Raw genomic sequence first — 20,789 nt, forward strand, 5'->3', positions numbered from 1 at the left:
TAATTCCCATATAATGTGGATATATATGATGTACATTTTTGCAGTGTGAAGTTAGAATATCCTGATAGAACAATAGAGGAGAACAGTGTCTGTTCTTGTCTTGAGGTTGCATTGCATCATACTGGCTCACATGTTCAGTTAGCCTGGGAGGTTATTAGCTGGTGAGAGAAGAGCGCAATTAATGATGCTCGTAATGATATTCATCCAGTGGAATTAACTTGTGTTCTCTTTTGCACTACTGAGAAAAGTGATGCATTAAATTGTCTTCATTCAAATGTGTACATCATTTTCACTGTAATAAAATATGTCAACACAATTATTGCCTAAAGTACGCAAACATTAGTGTTATCTGTCTGCTTGTTTATGTGTTTGTTTATTGTTCAGTGTCTTGTATTGTGACGTATCAAAGCCGTCTAAATTCCAGACCATGTTTTGACACAATTTTGAAGCCATAAATCATCCATCCCCAAAGCCAGGGCTAACAATAAGTCAAAATGCTTATGAGGCCTACTGCTGCGGATTGAGATTGAGCCTGTTATAAGGCTTATTTTCTGCAGGCTAGATTAAGCCTGTTCCTCCACATAAAAGGCCTTTGAATGGAAAATTCCACTCACAACGTATCTGAGACTCGCTTTAATCTGTATTCAGAAAACTGGTCCTAAGTCCGAGACGAGCAATAAACTCCAATGTTACTGAACACAAATTTATTTTCCAGCTGCCAGATTAATGTTCCACCATCACCGTCATCCTGCGCTAGATCTGTCACTCTAAACAGGAGGTGAAACATCTACTTCAGCTCAGTCACTGAAGGAGTAGCATGAATCATACTGACCTTGTAAGTTAATATCAGTACCTTTTTCGTCCTTTGGCTTTGTGTCTTGTACTGGAGGCTCTACAGGTTGCTGTGGCAGAGCGCACACACAGGTAGAAGATTCTTTTTCTTCATCTTAATGTAAAGAAATGCAAACATGTTAATCACATAGCACTGTGCTCCTGTATTATATATATTCCTGGAACCATTTGGAGTCATTTTAGGCTTACGCCCAGCTGCAGCATACTATATGTTGCTAGAATAGAATCTGTGGCCCTTTCATTCAATAACAAGCTTTTAAATGCCTTCATTACCTTCAGCAGTCTATGCTGGATAGTGCTCGCGGGATTCCTATGGATAAGTCAACGAGCAGCAAACTAACAAAAGCAAGAGTAATGTAGAGCACCAGTTTCCCTCAAGAGCCTCCACTGTTAAATGAGTCCAAGCACTGTACAAGAGCTGAGGCGACAATCACAGAGGAGTTGGAACCATTCACTGTATACACCATCTGCTTTTTTCAAAATGCCATTCTAATACTGGTCAGGCCCCCCGCTTTGTCCTAAAAGCAACCTGGATTGTTTGTGTCATTGATTTAACCAGGTGCTGGAAACATTCCTTAGAGATTCTGGTCCGTGTTGGCATGATTGCACATGTCTGTTGTACCAGCTGCACATTCGTGCTCCAAATCTCCCATTTTATCACATCTGGTGACTGGCCAGGCCATTAAAGTACACTGAACCCATTATACTGTTCGTGAAACCAGTTTCAGAAGATTTGTGCTTTGTGACAAGGTGCATTGTCATGCATTACGTAGCCATTATAAGATGTATAAACTGTGGTCATAAAGCAGGCATGTCAAACTGGAGACCTTCCAGGCCAAAAGGTTGCAGAGATGAGCGTTTACCCTCATTTAACACTCTTAATTCAGTTCATGAAGGCCTTGCCAATCAGCTGATGAGCTGAATCAGGTGTGTTTAATGAAGCCATGTGCTGAAGTCTGCAGTGGTGTGGCCCATGAGGACTGGAGCCTGACACATGTTAAAGGGATGCACTTGGTCAGCAACAATACTCTCATTGGCAGTGGCATTTAAATGATTCACAACTGGTATAAGCGGGCCCAGTATGTGTCAAATAACCTCCAACTCCAACACTACTTTAGCTTCACCACTAGCTTAAATTGTTGACACAAGGCAGATTAGGCTACCATCTACATGTTGCAGCAGATTGATTGATTTTATGCATTGGACAGCATGTATGTCCAATTTTGTTGCATTTTATTATTTTCTTGAATTTGAATTTGAAAACTACATCTGTCCTTTACATTGAGTAAAAAAAATAATGACAAATCCTTGAATATTAGTTGGAAAAATCTTTACATTAGCTTCCATTCACAGTTAACAATATATATCTATAAAGTTGCCATTTTATTTATATATATGTTCTTTGCATCAGAAAAATGTTTTTCATATATATATATATATATATATATATATATATATATATATTATATATATATATATATATATATGAAAAACACTTTTGTTGCAAAGAACTCTTTAATTATGCAAAGGGTGTTCCTGGTTCCTGGTTGAACCATTTTCTTTACTAAAGAATCTTTAAAAAACATCAGTTTTAAGTCTATGTACTTGCATATACTTATACATACTCAGTAAATATATACACACTGATCAGGCATAACATTATGACCATCTCCTTGTTTCTACACTCATTGTCCATTTTATCAGCTCCACTTACTATATAGGTGCACTTTGTAGTTCTACAATTACAGACTGTAGTCCATCTGTTTCTCTGCATACTTTGTTAGCCCCCTTTTACCCTGTTCTTCAGTGGTCAGGACCCCCATGGACCCTCACAGAGCAGGTACTATTTGGGTGGTGGATCATTCTCAGCACTGCAGTAACACTGATGTGGTGGTGGTGTGTTAGTGTGTGTTGTGCTGGTCTGAGTGGATCAGACACAGCAATGTACAATAACTTGTACCTAATGGCTATTTTCTCTGGAAATTCAGAAAATGTCGGGTGGTCTCTACCACAGTACTGTATACTTCTGCTTGAGTTTCTCAATAAAAGTAGAATTGTCAGTTTGAAAAAATAAGCTAAGGGTTAAAAGTAGATGGGATTCCATCTTAGTCATTAGATTTGGATTTTAAGAGGATGTTATGGAAACAGGTTTCCTCTACAATTGGATCAGACGTTCAAATTAAGTTTATATTCACATCTCATTCACATTTGCTGCCAGTCACCAAATCCTGTTCACTTTTATGAAACTGAAGGCCCCACTATCATAATCTGTAAATCTAATAATATTCATGTGTCATAAAAAGCCCGGGCAGGTTTTCTGCATTCATAAATCACACGACTGAAATTAATTTCAAAAAGTGGATGTAAGTCACGGTGCAAATATGACAGCTTTATTAGAGGTTTGGATTGCTTAAATTTGTCTGAATTAATGTGACACTTTTGGACTGAATGCCTCCCCATCAGAAAATTGGATCATTACAATAAGAAGGCTTTATGACAGCCAAACAGATAAAGCAGGAGATGAATGGTGCTGTTTGATGAGCGTGTCTCCAAATTTTAGAAATATTAAAGAGCAATGCATATGCCTGTATCTTAGTACGGAGATCAGATTTGAAGCTGTTGCTTGTATGCTTTCAGAGATTTGCAGAGAGATTGCATGTGAATGCTTTGTGCCTAAAATGCAAATGCTGTCGATATCGCTAAGCCCTGCAGCTGAGTGCAGGATTTCTGTTATTAAACCAGCATGCTCACTCTTTCTCCTCCATTTCTCTCTGACCTTTGGTGAAATACTTTGTATTATCTGATTTTTTAAAAAACAGCAGTTGCCTTATCTTGATTAAAATCAGCAGGAACTTGAAAAACATAATTCAAAACATGCAAGTTGGTTATACTGGGCTGCACTTAATTTAAAAGCAAAGTTTAAATTGTAACTGTGGTTAAAATGTTGAAAGGCAGTGAGATAAGGCGTAGAGACTATTTGCTTTGTAATTATAACTATGCAATCAGTGCCGCATTGAGCTTTTACAATGCTGTTTTCCCACAGAGACTGGCCTTTGTGATGTCTACATTATGGTCCACAGATTCGCCCACTGTATTCCTAATGGCTCTTTTTATCTGTCCATATCAGAGTTTAAATTAGATCATGGTTTAAATTCTAATCAGCCAACTCTGTAATTTAAACAGATCAGCAATGTACATGATTGCAAAAATTATGGCTGTTTGAAGCCAAATCCCAAGTCAGCAGTGCTTTTAGCCTTATTATAGAAGAGAATCAATGTCTGCTGAATTAATTCAGTATGGGCCTTGAACAGTCCTGCTCTAAATAACGTACAGTAGCACTGGACCTAAAGTACACTGATGTGAATGCTTATGTGCACTGTCCAAAGGTTTGTAGACATCTGCTCATCCAGTGTTTCTTCTCAAATCAAGGGTACTAAACTCAGTCAGTACACTCTCACTAAAAAGGTATGAAACTGCCAAGCTACAGCATCTTTGATGTGTTCAGGATAATGTAGTTCAAAAATATGCAGACACTCACTAATACTATGATAGCAGTCTTAGTCACTTGGGGGTGAGGGTGGGGGAGATCACTGTGGTTATAGTGGCTGGTATAGACAAAAGTCCAGTGCTGAATTTAGTTTCCAGTTCAGCTCTGGTAGATAACACCATCCATTTTGCTTATAGAAATGTGTTGTATAAAAACTGCTTCCTACCTTCTTTTTTAGTTTCTTCTTGTTTCAGAAGGACCTCTGATTCCTCTTCTTTCTCTTCATCCTCTTTGATTGCCTTTGGTTTTGGCTCCTCTGATGTTCGAGATTGTATGATAAGTTTTGTATCTTTTGAAAAATGCCAAAAAGAAAAAAAATGCCCATGTTCACAACATTTTCTGCAGACTCTGTTCAAGCCCACAGGTCAAAACAGCTCTGTAAAAAGTCCCTCATTTCATTCTTCCTTGCCCAGCAGGCCTTTTTCTCAGCAGGAATTTCTGCTGCTGTGTGAAACACATCTAAAGATGCTCTTGATAGAGGAATGACAGAGTGGCTGAGCTCTCTGCCCATAAGTAGACCTTGAATCGCTATTTTTCAAGCCTGTTCCAGACGGTAAATGGTAGCAGGCTCCGTTGTAGCTGTAATTTTCTGGGGTGCACAAAAATACAAAAGTGCAGTTTATAAAAACCAGAGCAAAAATTCACCTAACAGTGAAACCGCTTGATAAAGGGTGTATCTAAGAGGTAATCGCTGGAGATTGAGGGGAAGTTGGCTTACAGCACTTTGAGATAAAATAACCTTTTGTAGAGCATAGACACAGACCAATCTATTACCATTGGTAAGTCCAGGCAGAGTGGACTATTAAAAAAAAAAAAGCACATTTACACAATTTCCCCTTATCCCAAATAGGTCTGGTCAGCAGGGCAGTGTAATCTGATATCAGTGATGGATTATTAAGGAGCTACAGAGAGTGCATTTTCCATTCTCTCTCCTGGGCATTTCCCAGAGTACGGAATACTATCTGAGGAAAATTCTCAGCATTTTCTACATAGCCCAAAATGTCCCGATGGCTCAGACGAGTTGTACAATTACCAGAATTTAGTACTTTGTGGTTTCCCACAGGCATTAAGGATTGACTTCCAGGGCCCTTCTGCTTTTATGATGGAAAACATTAATATTTTTGTTTGTTTGTTTGTTTTAACGTGTAAAACATGTGGATTAGGCTTTGAAACTCACTACTTATGTTTTGGCACACATCACTTTTGTTCTTGTCATTTAAAGAGACAAAACAGCCATAAAACCATACCAACAGGATAGAGTGACATCTTTTAAATGAGAGGTGAAATAGTTTACTACAGAGAAAAGAAACATGTAAGCTGCGGTGGATTTTGTATGTTTACAGGCGTGGGGTGGATGGGATATAATTGATCCTAATTGTTTTTAACAAGAAAATTATTTTTTGACATCACCCAGGCCAAACCTCACGTGTGGTCAATCAGTCAGGACATGTTTGGTGTCTGAAGCTGGCTTTATTAGTTTTGTGCTGCAGCTCCACAGCCAATGTAGCCAACAAGTAATAGACGTTTATGCCCCACCAATTAGCAGAGTGCAAACTACTACTACTATATTGTAAAAATGAATGAAAATGATTATGTTCTATGTAAAAATAGTTTTAGATATAAAAATTCATTTTGCTGTTACTTTTTAAAATTCAATTAAAATAAAAACCTGAACACAATATTTGTAACTGTCTACATACAATGTGATTTGACACTAAAGTGACAGTGGACTATATTTCAGAAAAGCCAAGATTTTAGTAAATATTCAATGGTGTACAATAGTTTATTGATGTTGTCCAGTATAACAGCTACATTTTATATTTGAATAATGTATTAACGTACAACACACATACCCCATTTTCCACCACAGTGGTAGGTTGACCCATATATGATCTCACAATGGTCTTCCACTGGCCATCCTAATGTCTATAACTGAATAAAAATATAATATGTGATCTATCCTCTCACAGATGAAGATTTTTTTTTTCTTTCATTTTTTTTCAGCATAATAAATGAACAAGTCAGGGAGAGGTCATTTCTTCAGAAATGTCTATTTACAACGTTTGCAGCTAAATATGTAAGAAATTTTCTCATGCAAACTGAAAATACTGCTGTGGAAACAACATTTAGAAGTGTTTTGTGAAAAAGCCTTCCTATTAATTTCTCTCACGGTAAGTGAGATGGTGCTGCTCCACACAACATATTGAGATGTGCTGTATGAGAGATGTACTGCTTGCAGGATAACACCAGGAGACTCATAATAAAGCGAGATAAGGGGATAGGAAGCTGCTCCTTTCCAGCAAGCCCACAGGCTCTGTTCTTCAAGCCTCAGTGGGTTAAGATCAAGCCTGAATTCGACACTGAACTTCAGAGAAGTGATGTTTTCCCTTGTAGAGCACTGCCTCTGATCTTAGAAATCAAATTAGCAATGTTTAAGCACATAATAATCGAGATTTGTTTACATTCATAGGAAAAATGTAAAAACATGTTTTCCAGACTTTTTGCTTTAAAATGAACACTTCTAAAGTAAGACGTTCACAAAACTAATACAGCAATGCAATATTCTCCAGTTGTGCTATTATGTTCATCTTATAGTAAGACCTGATAAATCTATTATCTGTCTGTATCTTTAGAAACATGCATTTCACAAAAAATATAAAAAATGTACTGCCTGGGATGGAATTTATTTATTTAATTGTTTATTTAAGATTATTTATTTCATTTTTCCTTTCAGTAGTGCTGAGATCTTGTTGATCACTCAATGATTTTTATACAGTAAAGGTTAAAAGGGTTGAAGTTCAGGGTGAAATTGTTAGGCCCTGTACAATGAGTGGCATGCAAAAGTTTGGGCAAGATGGTCAGAATTTCTGTTACTGAGAATAGCTAAGTGAGCAAAAATGACCTGGTTTTCAAAAAGTTAAAACTACAACATTTCTTTAATATTTTAAGCAAAACAAAAGAAAAAGGGTCTGAAGCTAAAGTTTGGGCACCCTACATGGTCAGTGCTTAGTAACATCCCCTCTGGCAAGTGTCACAGCTTGTAAGCCAACTAAAAGTCTTTCAATTCTTGTTTGGGAGATTTTCCATTCTGTCTTGCAAAAGGCTTCTAGTTCTGAGGGATTCTTGGACCATCCTGCTCTTTTGAGGTCTGTCTATCTGCTCAGCTTTTCGATGATGTTTAGGATGGGGGGACTATGAGAGCCATTGAAAAACCTTCAGCTTGTGCCTCTTGAAGTAGTCCTTTGTGGATTTTGAGGTGTGTTTAGGATCATTATCCTGTTGTAGAAGTCAACCTCTTTTCATTTTTAGCTTTTTATTCACAGATGGTGTGATGTTTGTTTCCAGAATGTTCTGGTATTAAATTGAATCTATTCTTCTCTCTACAAGTAATATGTTCCTCGTGCCACTGGCCAAAAACATGATCGATCTACCACCATCCTTAACAGTTAGACAGGTGTTCTTTTTAAGAAATCCTGCATCCATTTCCCCCCCAAACATACCTTCGCTTATTGCAGCCAAAACATTCTAATTTAACTTCATCAGTCCACAGGACTTGTTTCGAAAGTGCATCAGTCTTGTTTAGATGTTCTTTTGGAAACTTCTGATGCTGACTTTTGTGGTGAGGATGCAGAAGAAGTTTTCTTCTGATGACTCTTCCATGAAAGTCATATTTGTGCAGGTGTTGCTGCACAGTAGAACAGTGCATCATCACTCCAAAGTCTGCTAAATCTTCCTGAAGGTCTTTTGCAGTGGTTTTGATTTGCCTTTCTAGCAATCCTACAAGCAGTTCTCTCAAAGTTTTCCTTTCTCTTCCAGACCTCACTTGACCTCCACTGTTCCTGTTAACTGCCATTCCTTAATTATGCTACGAACTGAGGAAGCGGCTATCTGAAAACGCTTTGCTATCTTCTTCTAGTCTTCTCCTGCTTTGTGGGCATAAATTATTTTAATTTTCAGAGTGCTGGGCAGCTGTTCAGAGGAGTCTTCAGCTGCTGATTGCTGGGACAAGGTTTGAGGAGTCAGAGTATTTATAAAGCTTTGAAATTTGCATCATCTGGCCTTTCCTAATGATGATCGTGAACAAGCCAAAGCCCTAACAAGCTAATTAAGGTCTGAGACTTTGGTGAAATTATCTGAGAGCTCAAATCTCTTGGGGTGCCCAAACTTTTACATGGTGCTCCTTTCTTTTTTCACTCTAAAATTGTACAAAACAAAAATAATACACTATTCTGAAGATCAGGTAATCTTCTACTTACTTTAATAGAAATTCTGACCAGAGGTTGACCAGAGATTTTGCCCAAATTTTTGCATGCCGCTATATTTATATGTGTCTTACTTTTGACTGTAATTTTCATCCTGCTCTATTTTTCCTTACTGTAGTCCAATATGGAATACAGCCAAATCACACATATAGCCACATCAGCATTCTGCAGAGGAAATGGGGAAATAAGTAATGCAGAAATGGGGGGAGATCAAAGGGTCAGTCCCCCGGCTGTCTTCCCCCACCACACACACATACACAGACACACAGTGATGCTTCTGCTGAGCTCTGACTTCAATTCACTCCTCTCACTCTAGACAGCAGCCTGCTGGGTCATTACTCGTATAATTTTTCACTTAATTCTAAACACTCAGTAACGCTGCGCATTTACTCACAGCCAGTTAATTCCTACATGCTGACACTCATCATGAAATCTCTACTTATTCACTGCATCATGAATTTTCCACTGATTTTCTGTTTATGATGCTCAATGATTTTATTACTTTAAAAGGCCCATATTATGCAAATATTTTTTAATAAAATGCCTTGGTGTAGTATGTAGGTTAAATTTTCAAACATACCATTCATTCATGCAAACCAATCTCCAGCAACAGCCTGTGTTGAATTCATTGTTTTCATGGAAACCAATACCCTTACATATTCCCACTTCTACATAAACCCACCTACAATACCTTTACATATTCCCACCTCTACATATACCCACATACAATACATTTACATATAACCATCTCTACATTTACCCACCTACAATGCCTTAGAATTAGGAAGGAAACTTAATTTTATATTTATATAAATACAAATATAGTTTTATGTTAACTCTCTCTTCATAGTTCTACCAGTGGAGACTTTGTTCTTGATCCTGTCTGAGGATATCAGACCGTTAGATCTGAATCTCATACTGTCCTCTCACTAAAGCACCCCCCACTGTTTCCACAGGTTTTACCTTCAGGAACTGGTTTGGGTGATTCTTCAGCTTCAGGTTTTTCTGCCTCCTTCTTGATCACCTTATCCTCCCTCACTTGTTCTTTCATGTCTATAAATCCAAGAAGAGAATAGGGACACTTGCCAAAAGGGGCTATTACAATAAGTGCTATAAGTCTTTTTATGGAAACAACAGAACAAAAGAGATGAAATCTTATATACGGTTTTGTGTGTCAGCCTATATTTCAACACAACAGTAACAGTAATGAGTGACATTATAGACAATAACTCTACCTTCTGGCTTATATGTACAATTACAGGACCATATAATTTATTATAGTAAGCTGATATTGCTTCAGTCTGCTTTCATCTTTCATCTGTTTGATGGAACAATTTTCTCAGAAATAATTACCACGAGAGGGTCAGGGACTTTTTTAGACTGAGCTATAAGGCAAGTTTGCTTTTCATTTAAAGTGAATAAAGTTAGCATGATAATGTCAAAGGGGCCTAAAGTTGTTTTTTTTGTTTTTTTTGTACTTTTTTGGCATAATTGAAAAATTCCAGTTACCCTTCACATTCACATTTTTACATTCTCTACAGAGAACACATTTCTGCACATTTTAGTGCACAATTACTTTTTATTTGCTGAATTTAATGCATTGTAAAAAGTAATTTCACATCGGTCACCATTCCCACCATTCCAGGTGATACAGTATTGTCTGGATCCACAGGCCCACCACAGTGCAATCAGTCTCCTTCTGAAAGGCGAGTTTTTTATTTTTCAGTGTCACATAGTGAAGGACATGCCTCTATCAGCTTTATTATAAGCCTCTGGTAAAGGTTATGATAAACAGAGGCACTGAGTCTCCTCAATCAAATAAATCTGACATGTCAGAACAAGTAGACTCAAATTAATCTTTTAATATTCATCGTCATTAGGATATTGATTAAATAAGATGTCTGCACTTTTTTGGTAAAAGTTTTGATGAGGCTTTTTGTTGATAAACAAGATGTGAGCCATCATAGCCATCAATATTTTATTTTATTTTATTTATTATTATTTTTTTTTATTTCTAACATCTGTTATGGCATATATGTTATGTTCTTGTTCTCATTATTTTATTTTATATTATTTTATTTATTTATTTATTTTTATTTTATTTTATTTCTAAACTCTATTTTTGCATATATTTTGTGTTCTTGTTCTCTTTATTCTCTTTTCTGGGTTGTTGTCTTAACTGTATCAGTCTGGAAAGCACTTTGAATTCCAACTGCTTGTAAAAAGATGCTCTATAAATTTATAGAAATTTATAAAAATAGATTTGATTTGATTTGATTTGATTCTTCCTTTTCATCTGAAATATCATCAGCTAATTTAGGTTTCTCAGTCAGACTCTCTGCAGCTTCCGTTTCTCAGTTTCATCACAGTCGTTATTACAATCATCTAGAGTGCCATTTGCAGTATGATTATCTGTCTCTTCCCTGTCAATGTGGCTTCATCATCAGATTCACTGTTGTATGAAGAGGTGATTTCTTTGTAGTAACTGTCACTGATTTCATTGTCTGATTTGTAAGTGTCATCAGTGGGGGCATCCTAACATCCCACTTCTACTGTACCCAGCATCAAGCTAAACTAAACTAAGAGCTGTCATCAGATCTGCTTAGTCATTGGCATTTCTATGATCCTCTACATCCACTCTTCTTAGCTTTTCATTGTTAACAAGACGCTGCCTGTCAAAAGTTTCAAATTATTACCTACTCTGTCAGTTTGCAATGACTTAACATATTAAAGATTGTGTCAATATTAATGACAGTGCTGTCTTGTGAGTAAAGCCAAAGTCCACTTGTTTTATCATGTTGTTATGTCAGCACTTATCAGTGTGTAAACAAGATTTGGGCCAAAAGAGTTTCAATATGTGCTTTTAACAACAGTTGGGAAAAGAAACTCAAATAATTACTTAGGCCAAATCTGTTCTTCTTACTAAGAAGGACATTTCAATGAACATAAGGATGATTGTTGAAGATAAATGTACTGAAAAGATTAACCAATAGCTATTTTATGCTAACTAAACCTTTACAGGCATTTTTTCTTTAATTAAATAGTAATTAGTGAAAAAAAAGACCTTTTTTAGGTATTTCCAGCTAATGTATTTATTTATTTTAAATATTCACAAAAAGTTATTGTAATAAGAAGATGAACAGATTAAACAAGTAAGATTGCAGCGTCAAGAGTTATCAAAGCTTTTGTTGATGTATGGGGCAGTTGAGGCCAAACAATATCCAAACTTATAAATCAGGGCTGCCTAATCCTGGTCCTGGAGATCTACCACCCTGTAGAGTTCAGATCCAACACACTTTAGTATTTAAATGTCCCTGAAGGCCTTCATTACACTGATCAGGTGTGTTAGATTAGGGTTAATGTAAAAGTAAACTCTGCAGGGTGGTAGATCTCCAGGACCAGGGTGGATATCCAAATAACGGAGGAGGAATGGGACAATATAGTGTTGCTGTCTAAAAATCATGTATCTCCAAAATAGTAAGGCAAAAACCTTCTTAACTTTGAATAGAAGTCAATGTAAAGAGATATGATTGGAGCATTTTGGGAGCATATCTATTAGTCCATTCATGACGAAATTTTCAATATAAAGGGCAGTTGCTATGTTCAATGAAAAAAATGGAGATACCTATATTTTTTTTTGGATAGTAGCAATATGTTATATATGCAGTGTAGTTCCACCAGTTTTATATCTTGGAGAGAATTCTCTTAGACTACTACAGTTTGTTTCTTTACAACTGTCAACATTAAGTGTAAATTCTCTGGATAAATTCTTATAGCCATGTTGGAGAAAGTGTGCCATATTTTCTAGTGTATAATCCCGTTGGAAAGAAGTAGAAACTACAATTAAAAAGATTCTAGGTTTATATGTTGAATGATCCTTGATCTCCTGGAAACGTCCCTGACAATCTCCATACATACATGTCATGAAAAAGTATAGGCCCCCTCCTGATTACTATTATTTCGCATATTTGTCACACCTTATTATTTCAGATCTTCAAACTATATTTAATATAAGACAAGGACAAACATGAGGAAATAGGATGCTCAGTTTTGAAATGATCATATTTTGAAGGAAAAACATATCCAGCACTGACTGGTCCTGTTTGAAAAAGTGCTCAACCATTTAACCAATGTACCTGATAATCGGGATCAGTAAAAGTAGATGATTGCATGTTGAATCTAAACATCATTTAACTTCTTAAAATCCCAGGCTTATTACATTCCAAGGCGTATTATTCAGTATCTACAGGGACTTCAATGCACACTGGCTGGACTATTCTTAGGTTACAAAAGTGTATGATGTAACTTTGGGCCCGTCGGCAGGCCCTGGCCATTTAATGGGCTAAAAAGAGCTTTTCCATCAATGTCAAGTAGGTTAAAAGAAAAAGAAATTCCAGAAGAGATAAAGTTACTGACATAAAGCACTCTGGAAAGGCTTAAAAAGGCCATCTCTAAGGCTCTGGGTTGACTTAGAAACTAAATCAACAAAGAAAATAATCAGTTAAAAACTGTGATTTGTGTTTCCTCAAGTTCTCCTTGACTTGCATTACGTTTTGAATGAGGATCTGCCACCATTTACTGTGATAAAAATGCAAAAATGAGTAAATCAAATGCTTTGTTACAGCACTGTACTTGTTAAATCTATAACTGAAAAACGGATCGCTGCAGAACCTCCTACAAAACAACAATAGTTTGAGATCCAGCATATGGAAAGATTGACTCTTCCTGAGACTGCAAAAAGGATAATGCATGCAGAAATTGGTCATTTCTACACTCATATGAACACTATTATATACTAACAGTGGTTGTCATGTTATTATGTACGTATCTCCATGGTGCATAACTGCTGCTCACTGAACGTGAAAACGGTAAAAATACTGTAAAAACAGAGAAAAGTAACAGCAATAAAATTAGAACTTTGAAAGAAGGTGAGACCAAATGTTTGACTTTTGAATCCTCACCTAGTGCAGCACTGATAACTATCACTGGTTCCTCTTTGGCTCCTTGCTCAAGGTCAGCATCTTCTTTAAGAGCCTCTTTGTCCTCCTTGTCTTCAGTTTGGTCATCTTGGTCTTTTTGGTCATCGTCTGTTGTTTTGTCAACTTCAGCTGCAGCAGGTTCACTTACTTTCTTAGCTTTGTCTTCCTCATCTGCAGCTTCACCTTTATCGATGTCCTCCTTCTCATCTTTTTCATCAGCAGTCTCAGCGGCTTCATCTTCACCCTCCTTACTATCATCCTTATCTTTTTCATCAGCTTCTGCTGGAGCGGTAATTGCTTCTTCTGTATCATCACTCTCATCAGTATCTTTGTCGTCTTTAGCTTCTTGGGGGGGTCTCACCTCTTCACCAGGTGGAGCCTCTGCTGGAGCTTCAGGACTGACATCAGTGTCACTCACATCATCAGCTTTATCACCATCAGCAGCAGCAGGAACAGGTTCTTCATCTTTTTCTGAAGCATCTTTAGCATCTTTGTCTTCGTCAGTAACATCCTTATCAGTAATATCAGCTGCTGCAGTAGTGACCACAGCTTCCTCTTCTTTGTCCGCCTCCTTATCTTCACCTTCATCAGCAGGTTCCGCTGCCTTTTGTTTTGTTGTTTCATCAGCAGCTTCATCACCCTCTTCTTCTTTCTCTTCTTCTAAGTCTGCGGTTTTATCAGCCTTCTCCTCCTCCTTCTCCTCTTCTTCTGCTTCAGCTTTTACCTCTGGTTCTGCTTCTGCCTCCTCCTCCTCTTCTCCTTCTTCTTCTTCTTCTTCTTCTTCCTCTTTGTCTGCCTTCGCCTCCTCTTTCTCCTCCTCTTTTTTATCTTTGGCTTTCTTTTTCTCCTCTTTTGTTTCAGCCTTTACAGCCTCCTCCTCTTCTTCTTCATCTTCTTCTGCTGCCTCCTCCTCCTCTTCTTCTTCATCTTCTTCTGCTGCCTCCTCCTCTTCTTCTTCCTCTTCATCCTCTTCTTCATCCTCCTGTACTTCCTCCTCCTCAGCCTCCTCCACCACAGGTGTTGCCTCTTCTTCCTCCTCTTCTTCCTCCTCCTCCTCCTCTTCCTTCTCCTCCTCCTGCCGTTTCTTCTCCTCTTCCTCCTTCTCAATGATCTCCTTGGCCCGCAACTCTGCAACTAGATCAAGTGGTTAGTCTCATTTAGGTGAATAAACAGAATAAATAGACAAACAAAGCAGCTCCAGAAAAGTATGAAGAGACATTTATACACCATGCAATGTCAAATTTATCAAACTGATAATGATGCTTATCGTATTGCTGTTGTTGGAACAAAACCTCGTATCTCCATTTTTGTTGTTTTTTAGTTTGTGACATAATTTGAAAATGCATGTTGTCCTTTACATTATAGGTGAAATTCATGATGACTGGACCAAATGAAATGGCCTAAAATTACTCTGAAAAAAGTCTGGTTCCATTGACTTACATTTCCTTTCCCTGTAAGGTTACCATTTTGGAGATACAAGGTTTTGTCCCGACAGCAGCGATATACATTCGAACCTTCTTTCTCTGAACGTTTGTAGTGATATTCAAGGAATGTGTATAAAGCATGTGAGTAGGTGGTTTTTTATGTACTTAATTTGCTGAGCGTAGCATAAGCACTGTGAGATTAATCAGTGTGGCTTAGACTTATGGATGCAGACACGCTTGGTTAGATCATTTTGGTTAATGAATCAGTAAAGCAAAGAAGTAGCATTCAGTAAGAGCATACAGGTGTATAGTGGAGAAGTACTGCTCTACATTTGAAACTTAAAGCAATATATTCATGCATAACACTTCCAGGTGCAGAAAGGTTGCATAACTCAAGAGTTACATGTTTGGTGTATAAAAATAGAAATAAAAACAATCCAAAGCTTGCTTCTGTAGTTTTGCATGGGAGATATGGGGCTAATGTGGCTTGAGAATGCCTAATGATTTCTGGGAACTAAAAAAATACGCCCCTGCTGAAAACACCATCTAAGATCAGTATGAATTCCATGCTGGTACAAGCTAGTTCAGCTGGTCACTCAGCATGATCATGCTGATTGACCAACATACCAGCATCCAAAACACACTATATGCTGGTTTTGGTAGTGACCAGCCTAACAGCATCCACAGCTGCTGACCAACATATCAGCAACCAAACCACAAGATATTAAATCGAAGTAATTTTGGAGCATTTCTATTGGTCTGTTCATCAAGACGTTTTAACACAATACAAAGGACAACTAGCATTTTAGAATTATACAAAAAAGTAAAATGCAACAAAAATGTAGATGCAATGTTCTTGTACAACAGCAACAATATGCTGATGTTACTCGTGACTAGCTGTACTTTTTTTTCTAGCGGAGATGTCTGCAATTTTTAGCTCATTTTTGTTTAATATGATTGTCATGCTTGTTGTTTTTTTACTCTGCAAGTATTGTAGTGATGCTGTTATTTCATTGTTACGCGTTGATTGGAAACAAAAGCGTTAAAATCTTGGAAAATTATCCAATCAGGACTTTTTTTCTTATATCTACACTCTTAAAAAGATGGTTTTTCAAGGGTAAAGAAAATGGTTCTATATAGAACCATGAACACTCAAAACCATTTGCATGATTGAATGATTCTTTGCATGGTGAAATGGTTCTTCAGACTGATGGAGAATTTGTTGTATATGGTTTGATATAGCACCTACACAGCACCAAGAAGGTTCTTCTATTGTTACAGACTTGACATCATAACAAAAGAACCATTCTTTGGTGCTATATAGAACCCTTTTCAAAAAGGTTATATACAGAACCATCCACAGCACTCTACAATCTGAAGAACCTTTCACCATGCAAAGAACACTTTAATCATGCAAACTGTTCTTTGATTGAAGTGTTTGTTTTCTTTACTAAAGAACCCTTGAAGAACCATCTTTTTTAAGTGTGCAGGTAGAGACAGCCAAGCTTACTCAACCATTGGTTAGGCCTTCAGGACCAGACTGAGGGCCTTAAGCTGCGGTCACAGTGAATGTGAGAAAAGGTGCCAGGTGAAAAAGCCAATACACTCGAATGGGAAAGGATGTGAGAACATGAAAAATCAATGCTTCTGTTACTAATAAATTTATCATCTTTGTGAACTTTAACCCTTTAAATTCATGAACCTCAGAAACATCAGCCGATAGAAAATAAGAGATCAAGCTGTGACGTCCTCTTTCTGAAAAATACCTCGCAAAATAGAAATGTTCATATGTTCAGAACATAGAAATGTTCCTCTGTCGACATAATGTCGCTTGTTATTCACAGTTGAAGGAAAAAAGTTAACCAGCTAACATTAACCGTTTACTGAATTATTATACATTCCCTCCAAAACCACCTAAAAAACAGGACGGCCTATACTGCCTGTGCCCCTGTATAGAAAATAGCGAGGTGGTAGTCTAGTATGGCGGTCTCACAGGGCTACTAGCTTTAAACATTAGATTAATCATTATCATAATTAGGAAGTGACACTGGAATCAACCAATCACATTTTGATTGCAGCTGCGTTCCAATGCCTAGGCTGCAGACGAGGTAGGGCGGGTCCTTGGTAGAACTGTCCTATGAAGACTCCTGCTCATTAGCTTATTGGTCACACAAATGGAACAATCCTAACGAGGCTGCGTGGTGACGTCACCAGGAAGGTCCTACCTCTTGCACTTGCGGCGTGAAACTTGTGAGGGAACTGGTGAGAAATTGGTACCCGTTGCATTTTGTGTTTCGCTGCTTTTTCATTTCTTCCCTGAAATGGAGGAGATGTTCTTATGTAGTATAATAAACTACATATATACAAATACGTCTTAATAAAATATGCTATATGGTTGATATATGATATATTGATGAATGCTTTGAATAATCAGTGATTTTACACTTTATAAGGTAACGAAGACAAATTCAAGGACATGAACAACGCCATTTTAATGGTGCTGGTTTTTTATCCTTCGCGTTGTTCATGTGCAGAGAAGTGTGGGTACCCAAAGGCTTGGAAAGATACATTTGTTGCATCTGAAATCACTCAGAGTGTAGGCTGCATTTCTAGGCTGTATACAAAGGGTACTTCACTTTGGAATGGCCTTCTATAACAGAGAAATGGGAGCAGAGAAATGCCGCCTACCTCAGCTGCAGTCTAGGCTTTGGAACGTAGCTATCATTAGTTGTTTGAGGACTGAGACCAATTGTTAAAACTTTGTGGATAAGATTGGAAACCCCTGCCAAGGGCCTTCTAGAAGACATAGATACGTCGCTGACCGTATAAATAGTAGTTTAACTGGGTTTCAGTCAGTTGTTAGAAATGGAAAACTTGCCAGTTTTGTGGAAAGGCTTTTTACTGAAAAGTCAATGTAAAACTTATGTCTGTTAAAGGTCAAACAGACTTAAGTCTGTTAGGTCAAAATGTCTTTAACAAGCTTCAAATGTCTGTTATTTAATCTATGAACTGTCAAAAGTGTTCTAGCATTAGCTTAGTGCTAACATACTAATAGAATGTGCGCTTGCAGACATTAGCATTATCATGGTGTGTTTTGACTGAATTAGGTTATTTCTGGCCCAAACTAAAGGCCTAGCATTAATAGTCAATAGTCAATAGTAATTCACCACTGGATAAAAGTGTCAGAAAGCATGAGCAAGTCTATTAAGACACAGTCTGAAGCAGATGTGTGAAGAACTATGTTTGCACAATGCTAACTAGGCGTCTGTTACTTGCTAGCCACATTAGTCTTATAATTCCAGCGCAAAGACATGAATTAGAGCAGCTTAAAACTAATGAGCATCCACAAATCCATGGAGGCAAAAATGCAATCAGGACGTAATATTTTAACTGAATTATTTTTTGTGGAGAAAAAAGGAAAACCTAGTCATGACCATTTACAATGATGATAGACCCCTATTGCCATGAAATCTAATAATGAGATGCTCCGAGAACATGCAAAGCGTGTTTAATATATTTAATTGACACTTCCAGTTTAAAGAGACACTTCACTTGAATACAGCATATATATCAAAGGCTGTGTGGAGCTCCCTTGAGGTTAAATGTGATTAAGAAGAGCAAATGCATTAGCGGCAGTGCAGGTGCTATTTACAAAAAAAGACATTCTAATTAAATGAGAATAGCCACAGAGCTATTGCACTACAAAAGTGAAATTATCTTTTCAATTCACAAGCTCCACTGTTTGGTCTGTAAACCAGTGAATGAATGTTTTCAGATGTTTGCTGTCATAGCTGTAGCATTTTGAGCGCTCAGATGTGATTTAATGATCTTTTCATAAAGGCGTTAATGCATGATGGAGTGACATGCTGGCTGCTTTAGTGCTGATTGCTTTCTCATTGCCATGCAGAAAAGGTACATGCATTTTGTTACTGTCATGAAGCAACAATTTCTCTGGAAAGGAAGAAAAGCATTACTTTTTCTCTCCATTTTGACAAGAAAGAGTTGTTTAGAGTGTGTGCTTTATCTCTCAGAGGAAGAACAAGCCCAGAGGGCACAAAAGGGGCAGCCTTATAATTTAAGTTTAAAACCAGCAACCTGTCAGAAACGTTTAGCTTTTCTTCACAAGGCAGACAAATTACTGATTACATAAAATGTTCTGTGTTTTATCAAAACCTAATTTATTAGCCTCTTAAATGGCATTCTAGTTAAAAACCAGCATCTCGCTGCTGTCTGGACAGAACCTCTTATCTCTATTTTTGGCGATTTCCAGTTTTTAACTTAATTTGAAAAGGCCAGTTGCCCTTTACTATGTGTCAAAATTTCATGATGAAGGGACCAACAGAAAGTGGTCCAAAGTTACTTGGAAAAATGTATTTATCCATTTACTTCCATTATGAGTGAAGAACATTTTTCCTCATCCTGTAAAGTTACACTTTTGGATATACAAGTTTTTATTCCAACAGCTGCGATTTAATATATTATTTGTTATGTTATGTAATATTCTTTAGTGCAGCATTGCATCCCTCAGCCTCATCGCTTGGACAGAATTCATAACTTTGTGTCCTTTTTTGTATTTTCGTCCATCGATGTTCTCTCACTACAGTACCCAGTGTGCGTTGCATAAATACGTCATGCAACCATAGGGAATTCCCTCAATGCGATAAAGAAGTCCTAACTGCTAGTATAGCCATGGATGTAGAGCTAATAAATCAAGACGTGATATTTAGCTTCCTAGCAGTAATGTTAGCTCTCTTGCAAACGTCCTTCCCACCTTCGAGATGCATGATCAGAATGTGTTTTATAGGCTTGAACCCCTTCACTTGAAAATCCCAAGCATATTACATGTTCAGGCTTATTATTCAGTAACTACAGGGACTTCTATGCAAACTGGCTGAGTTATGCTTAGGTTATAGAATTGTGTAATAAAACTTTGGGCCCACTGGTGGGCCCTGCCTGAGATTATGGCACTGAGGTGATTATGCATGGTCAGAATAGAATAAATGAATAGATGAATCATTGGTAAAACTTTTTATTTTGGCTACAGTGCCCCTTTATTTCTGATAAGGAGGTTCATTATTTTGTTTATTCATTTCTTTACTTATTTTTCAAACCTTTTTTCCTCGGTGGCAGGAACTCTCCTGGAGGAAAGAGAGAAATCAATTTCAGTTACTTTTAGAAATTCAGTTTGATAACTATTTATTTGTACAGTCAACACAGGAATGAAATATGTGATTGAAACTTTGAGAGTAAAGCAAGGTGGAGAATATGCACTGTGGTTTATTTAAGGCCAAGTGTAATGAAGTTTTCCTGTTCTGACACTTCATCCTACGCTTGGTCACACCAGCTTCTGTCTGCCGGGATGTTTACATAATACAGTTTCACAGCAAAGCCACAGATTTCATACTGCTTCACTTACTCATTCACTTATTAACCCACTTGCTCAGACTTTTCACTTTTGTTCCAAGAGCATAAAGATGAGATGAATGAATGTCTCATGTCCTACATGCTGTATCATCATCATCACTGGGCCTGTAATTTTAATGTTATGTGTATGTAATGAGACATTTTGGGGACACTGTAAATGATCCAGCATCATTGGTCAAGGCCAAGGAACTCATTTGTATAGAACATGACCATTAGGTGGCTCATTCCACCATTGGGGTCCCAATGAAAATGAGCTCAAAACAAGAAATAACCACAGATATTTGATGTCTGTGTATTTCAT

General features: G+C 37.4%; 1 protein-coding gene across 5 annotated transcripts in view; it reads right to left on the bottom strand.

Annotated features, from left to right (window-relative positions):
• The window catches only part of trdn (triadin), an 86,920-nt gene that overhangs the window by 29,818 nt on the left and 36,313 nt on the right, over positions 1-20,789 (bottom strand). For 4 of the 5 annotated variants that reach the window (XM_036582116.1, XM_036582115.1, XM_036582112.1 and 1 more), the window contains 5 exons: positions 20,176-20,202; positions 13,623-14,774; positions 9,625-9,714; positions 4,566-4,655; positions 854-946 (listed from right to left, as the gene is read on the bottom strand). In XM_036582116.1, the coding sequence (XP_036438009.1) occupies positions 854-946; positions 4,566-4,655; positions 9,625-9,714; positions 13,623-14,774; positions 20,176-20,202 (1,452 nt within the window). The remainder of the gene's footprint in view (positions 1-853; positions 947-4,565; positions 4,656-9,624; positions 9,715-13,622; positions 14,775-20,175; positions 20,203-20,789) is intronic. The other variant, XM_036582114.1, reaches the window with a different exon arrangement.

This window comes from Colossoma macropomum, unplaced genomic scaffold (assembly GCF_904425465.1).
Source record: "Colossoma macropomum unplaced genomic scaffold, Colossoma_macropomum, whole genome shotgun sequence".
Lineage (NCBI taxonomy): Eukaryota > Metazoa > Chordata > Actinopteri > Characiformes > Serrasalmidae > Colossoma > Colossoma macropomum.